The following is a 6,396-nucleotide window of genomic DNA, read 5'->3' as shown; positions in this document are numbered from 1 at the left end:
ATTGTGGACTTTTTGTGGACTTAAACTTAGCAGAACCTAATTTAGCAGAAGCTAATGGGTCCGCTAACAGTTTGCAAAGTTAGCCAAAAAGCTTAACTGCTAAATGCGAAGCTAGTGCCCACCACTGCTCTTGGATCAATACTTTGTTTCTAGCTATAATTTCACTTTGTGTAAATATTATTTCTTTCSGCTGAAGGACGGTGACACTCATCCCACCTGATTCTTACCTGGAAGACGAGCCGAGATACCAGCAGCCCAAACTGGTGAGATAAGGAACTGGAGCTAGATTGGGACTTTTTCATCCAATCAGTTTGTGAAAATACTAACAGATGATGATAGATCTTTGGAGATTATGCAAAACACTTGTTTTTTATTGGGTCAGATTGGTTCCAAACACAGATTTATGCTTTCTAAGTTAATTTTTATGGCTGATATTGGGTGGATTATGTTCCTTTTAGTCCTTATCTCACAGTCTAGTCTGTTGCTGCAATTACAGAGAACAATACCACATGACTTTAAGAATAAAACATTTTATTTAGCTTGGTCTTAAAATCTTACCTTTAATGAACTAAGAAATGGTGATGCAAACTAAACGTTCTTTCAAACTTTCACTTAAAGACTGAAAGACTCAGGAGATTAAAGAAAGAAATGACTTATTTTGTGGCTTTTGCACTCAGTATGAGATGAGATGAGATTTTAAGACTGAACAGCAGCAGAAACAGTGACAACGTTAAAWGACTGAAACTGAGAAGTATTAAAAAACAAGAGAAGAAGAAGAGCAGCAGTACCGTCTCCACCGTTCATGTGACGACACAAACATCAACACAAACACCACCTGACCAAAGTGTGGCACCGTACTGCTGGAGCGACGCACCCCGAGCACACATACAGGTAGCTGTTCAAGGATGTGTGTCGTTAATGAGGATGTAAAGGTGTGCTGGATGTTTCTGTGGAAACAACCTGTGTGAGCTGTGTGATGCCATGAGGTCAAAGCAGGAAGTAAAGAGGAGAGGACGAGAGGAGGACAGAAGGAGCGGTAAAGGAGGTGGCACAACAGGTGGTACATACTGCCAGGTGGGTCCCGGGGGCGTGGCCAGGGTGGCTCCGCTATCAGACAGCACACACAAGAGGAGGTGGGCAAAACATTATCAGTGAGCAGCGGAGTAAGGAACAAAATAAACACAAAGAGGGGACGACAGAGAGACTTCAGGAGGATGAGGCTGGAGCTATTCTGGACTCTCATTAAAAAATAAACTAGTTTTCAATCTTTTCATAAATTATCTGTAATTATATCCAGTCTGAGCTCTTTAAAGATTTCAAATTCAGTTTTTTTTAATTTATCGGTTTAGAAAACTCTGATATTTTTTTACTCACCGCCTTCTACAAACACAGATTAAAGCTAAGATTATTTTAGTTGTTGCTAATTTCGATCAAATGTTGGAAAAATCAGAATGAGTGAACTCGTATCTCAACATGTGCTTCAAGTACAGTTTGATGTTGTACGCAAGAGGATAAAGGACACTGAGCAAAATATAGATTTTTATTAAAATTAATGTCAATTTTATTTTTAGAATTGGAAAAAGGTCAGAATTCTGAGTAAAAATTAAAAATTTACAGATTCAAATGGGAAATTCCCACTTCCCAGCAAAAGTAGCCGGTAAAAATGCATGGAAATGGAGATTTTACACAGCAAATCTCACTTTGAGCCCTGTGCAGCTCCACCTGGTGGTGGRATGCTGTCATTTTAAGGGTAAAAATAATCAACATGGATTATGGGAGATGTAGTTTATCAATACTAACATCAAAGCAGATTATTTAAAGATGTTAATACGACTGTATTCAGATTCAGGGGCTGCTTCGGAGGACCCAGCCTCTGAGTTTGGACACAGCCTTCATCGTTGATGATCATGAGCCAAATAAAATGATGTGGGGGACCACTTTTGGCCTGCGGGTCTTGAGTTTGAAACATGTTAGAATGTAATAAAGTACATTAACTGAATAAAATACCTGGACTAGTGAATTTGAGGCTTCAGTCTAATCTGAGTTAGGAATGAAGGATTAGTTTGAATGTGTTCTTTTTATAATTTGATGTTTATAATCCAAGAAAAATCACAGTGATGGATCAGATTAAGTGTGTTTCTGTTCTGAGCATCCTCTCCTGTAGAACCATCAGAAACCATCAGACAGCTGGAGGCCGGGGTCAGCAGGCTGAGCTGATGTGAGCCGACACACACAGCTCAGTTTCTCTCCTTCAGCTGCCCGTCAGCCTTTTTTTCAGTCACTTCAGCTGCTTGTTTCATCCTCCCGCCAAGTAAAGAATCTCCACAGTGAGTCTACAGCTAACAGAGCACAGAGCAGGGAGGCGGAGCTTACGTAGTACTCTGCGTTGAGCCGGGGCAGAGACGCTGCTCGGCCGTGGCCCTCCAGGCTCGGGCATCCTTCTGAGTCRGAGACGTTCTCGGCCTGCTTCGCTTCAAACGGCTCCTGAACAGAAAGCGGAGCGAGTTAAAGTCACTGACGGTCAGAACCAAACGGACCAGARAGTTTCTGTTTCTACCTGCAGCCTCACTGAGAACTGCACGTCCTCTGACTGGCCTCTCTGCAGCCTCCTGCTGGCTGTGGCTCTCTGTGCCGCCTGAGACACGTCTCCAGACTGCGAGTGTTTGATGTTGACCCTCTGCTTTAATCTGGGGGGGCAGAAAGGAGCCATATCGTTTAAACAAAAAAAAGTAGTTTTTTTAAATCTACTTCCTCATTAAAAGAAAAAAATAATCAGTCGTGTTTTTACAAGTTTGGCCTCCAAACACAACGCTGAGACACTTTGGTCTTAGGTGTCCAGAGGACCTGGTCCAGAACTCCTTCAGATTGAAACGTTTGTGTTTAGAGAGAAGAGACCATGACCTTTGACCCCGCTCACATCGATGGGTAGCAACATCATCCTCAGAGTTAAGAATATAATAAATAATTATTAGGGGTGCAAAAATACATGTACCTGTATCGAACAGTGCTGTATGGAACAATACAGATTTTAAAAATTTACTTTATCATCTTGTCTTCTGGAGATGTTCTGTGTTGAAGGATCAGTGGATCTGTGTTCGACTACTCCACCTAGGCTGCATTTTTGAGCACAGATCCACAGAGAAACTTGCTGTTTCAGCAACATTTAAAAAACTGGACTTTTGAGGTTAAACAAATGTTCAGAATTAATATAAATAAATTACAAGTTAAAAGGGGCATGGAAATTTCTCYTTTTTGTATCGAAAAAATATCGAACCGTGAGACTAAAGTATCGAACCGAACTGTGAACTTCCTGTATCGTTGCACCTCTAATAATTATATAAAATATATTTTTAGTTCCATCATTTAAATAAGATGAACATTTTTACAGAAAACTGTGTCTCTAAAGAAAATAATTAGGTGAAAATATCTATTAAAGCATGATTTAAATACAGTCTGCGTCTTACATCATTTCCCTGGTGGTGCTGGTGGGCGGGGCTTCTGGTTTTGCATCCGGCTCAGGTTCTGGTGGGACCGGTGTTTTGGGGCTGGACACCGGYGGCTCGGCGGCGTGAATGTGACTGAACGGCAGCACGGGACGGAAGAGCGCTCCCAATTTACTCTGTGGGACAGATCAAAGCTTTAGAGGTTTAGAAACATTGTCATGACCCCCCCCACCACACACACACACACACACATAAAAATCATCCCTAAAACCCTTAAAAGAGACATATGATGCTTTTAAATCCTTGATTTTCAAATTTAAAATATCTATTTAAAGTGGAACAGCCGTGTTTTAGTCTGAATTCCTCCTTATTGTAATTCCACAAGCCCCGCCCCTTTTCTAGTCAACTCGTTTTGAGGCTGTCTCATAAAATTCAAATGAGGGGCTTCACAGACGGTTCAYTCCAGTTTGATGAGGGGTTTACGACTATATAGCTGCGCAGAAACGTTTACAAATGAATTAAAAGATGTCAACGAGGGAAAACTTGTCCATCCAGCTGAGTCTGACCCAGAACCAGAGTCTGACCCAGAACCAGAGGAGAGTGAAGTCCACCAAACTGTATTTGTTAAGTCCAGACCTTATTTGGCAATTCAGTCACAAAAACTGTACTGTAACTGTTCAGTTTTCTGYCTCCTAGAGACTCCAAGTTCTCAACAAAATGTATTTAAAGGCTAAAAAAATCAGATTTTGTTGACATGTCTCCTTTAAAGTCTTCAGTCTGAGTACCTGAGGACCTCCAGACGGGTTCTGCTCTTCAAGTTTTTTGGCTCGGTTCTGTTTGTAGAAGTCAAAGATCATGTGAGCGGCGTAGACTTTCCCCACCGTCARCTCGTTGTCTGAACAAAGAGACAGAAGCAGTTCAAGGATGCAGCCACTACAGGGAGCCAGAGGAGCAGGAAATAAAACACTCAGCACTGAAAAACTGGTCTTTCCTTTAAAAAAAGGATGATCCAAAGCTTAAARCAAGGCATGAAGCTGGTTCACAATTCTCCAGAAAATTCTGTGTTTAAGGAAATGTTTTGTGAAATGAAACAAAAACATTTATGTTGTTTATTATTAATCAGATGAACATTCTGGAAATATTTGACTTGATTTTGAATTAAAAACCTTCAAAAACAAATCTTAATCCTCCTTTTTGATTTGCTTTTGGTTATGCCCGTGTGTTAGCAAAATGTCTCAATAACCAGAAGAGGAATATAAAGTGCTTGAAAAGATAAAGTAAAAATAAATATACATGAACTGCAAAGGACTTTGGTAAAAACAGATTTCACTGATAAGAAAAGTACTTAAGTATTAGTCATAAACCTGCTCACAATAATAAGGAAAGTAAAAGTACTTTTACAGTACACTCTAAGAAATGATCCCTGGTCATATTTAAATTATAGCTAGGTGTTAACATTYAAAGTAAAGGAGGAAAAGTATCATTTTTTATGGTTTAAATGTTACAAAATAAAAGTAAAAGTTAGGATTTTAAAAGATCCTTGGTAAAATTGCAAATCCTAAAAAAATGACTTAAATACTGTAATGAAGAAAATGTGCTTAGTTAAATGTGAACAAAGCTCTAATAAAGATCTTCAGCCACAACTGCTTTAAATAATCCAAGATGGCTGCCTCAGCTAATCCACACTGGCCAACACACTTGTCTTTAACTGGGTCGGTTTAATGAGCTAAAATGAGGAGTGGTAGTAGCTGAGCGTCATCCCCAACACGAGCTCTAACGGTGATGAAGTTCTGGCCTCTAATTACTTATTTGTGTAATTTTTGTCAGGTTAAACTCGATGAAAGCAGCTGTCAGTAAACAGTGGCTCACATTTATGTGGCGTCACCAGCAGGTCCACGGTCTTCGGCTGCAGGTTGGGCCAGACCCGGCCGATCTCCCTCTTCAGGTCGACGTCACACAAGCGCTGAGCCAGGACACCTGAGGATGAAGACACACACACACACACACACACACACACACACACACACACACTGCTCCTCCGGAGACAGCGTCCCGTCTACCGGCTCGCAGCTCTGACTTCCTTCACAACANACACACACACACACACACACACACACACACACACACACACACACACACACACACACACACACACGTGTCACTGTGAAGCTGCCCTGCCTGGTGTCACAAACCAACCCTGGGTTCGTCTCTCACCAGACGCCAGCTTGATCTCCAGGGCGGTTCTGATCAGAGCCATCAGCGTGGAGGTGAAATGAACCGTGTTGTCGTCGGCGATCGGCATGTTCATCCTCACCAGACGCTGAGGGGGGCGGAGCCAGCAGAGGACACAAACTCTACATTTTACGTACTGTTTACACAGATTGTTGTGAGTTTGAGAGTTTATGGCAGTTCACATTTATTTAAGACAATAAATCAGCTGCAGCAACATTCAAAGGCACAGATTTATTGTTTGCAAACTAACTAATCCTGCATCTAATAAAACATTCGGCTCAGTCAGGAGTCGAGGCTACAACGTCTAACTTTTAAACTTTTCAAAATGATTCACTTTATTTACAAATATTTTCTCTACAGAAACATTAAATCTGTTCTTTTGCTTCAGAAACATCTTCTCTTTGAAATCTGCTTCAGTTCTGTTTGCCTTTTGGTGCTAAATGTAGCTTTTTGCTACTTTCAGCTAGCATTTTGTTACTTTCAATATCCAGCTAGCTTTTTGCTACTTTTAGTTAACTACTTTCTATTAGCCTTTAATTAGTTTTTTGTTATGGTTAGATTTTAGCTACTTTGATGTTTTTAACTTTTAGCTGGACTTTTGCTGAATTCTGCTTTTGTTATTTTTACAAACATTTTGATACTGTTAGCTAGCCGTTAGCTACTTTTAGCTTTTGATGATCTTTTATTTAATCTTTTTGCAACTTTTAGTTATATATATATA

At 40.4% G+C, this 6,396-nt stretch overlaps 1 protein-coding gene across 3 annotated transcripts in view; it reads right to left on the bottom strand.

Moving 5' to 3' along the window:
• Window positions 1–6,396, bottom strand: part of cacna1bb (calcium channel, voltage-dependent, N type, alpha 1B subunit, b) — a 22,823-nt gene that overhangs the window by 5,672 nt on the left and 10,755 nt on the right. For 2 of the 3 annotated variants that reach the window (XM_014024827.1, XM_014024826.1), the window contains exons 7-13: window positions 5,658–5,763; window positions 5,313–5,420; window positions 4,229–4,338; window positions 3,465–3,619; window positions 2,558–2,687; window positions 2,374–2,484; window positions 1,069–1,107 (exon numbers count right to left, since the gene is read on the bottom strand). In XM_014024827.1, coding sequence (XP_013880281.1) covers window positions 1,069–1,107; window positions 2,374–2,484; window positions 2,558–2,687; window positions 3,465–3,619; window positions 4,229–4,338; window positions 5,313–5,420; window positions 5,658–5,763 — 759 coding nt within the window. The remainder of the gene's footprint in view (window positions 1–1,068; window positions 1,108–2,373; window positions 2,485–2,557; window positions 2,688–3,464; window positions 3,620–4,228; window positions 4,339–5,312; window positions 5,421–5,657; window positions 5,764–6,396) is intronic. The other variant, XM_014024828.1, reaches the window with a different exon arrangement.

Source organism: Austrofundulus limnaeus, unplaced genomic scaffold (assembly GCF_001266775.1).
Source record: "Austrofundulus limnaeus strain Quisiro unplaced genomic scaffold, Austrofundulus_limnaeus-1.0 Scaffold441, whole genome shotgun sequence".
Classification (NCBI taxonomy): Eukaryota; Metazoa; Chordata; class Actinopteri; order Cyprinodontiformes; family Rivulidae; genus Austrofundulus; species Austrofundulus limnaeus.
The sequence above is the reverse complement of the archived record's forward strand: the minus strand, read 5'-3'. Positions and strand labels throughout refer to the sequence as shown.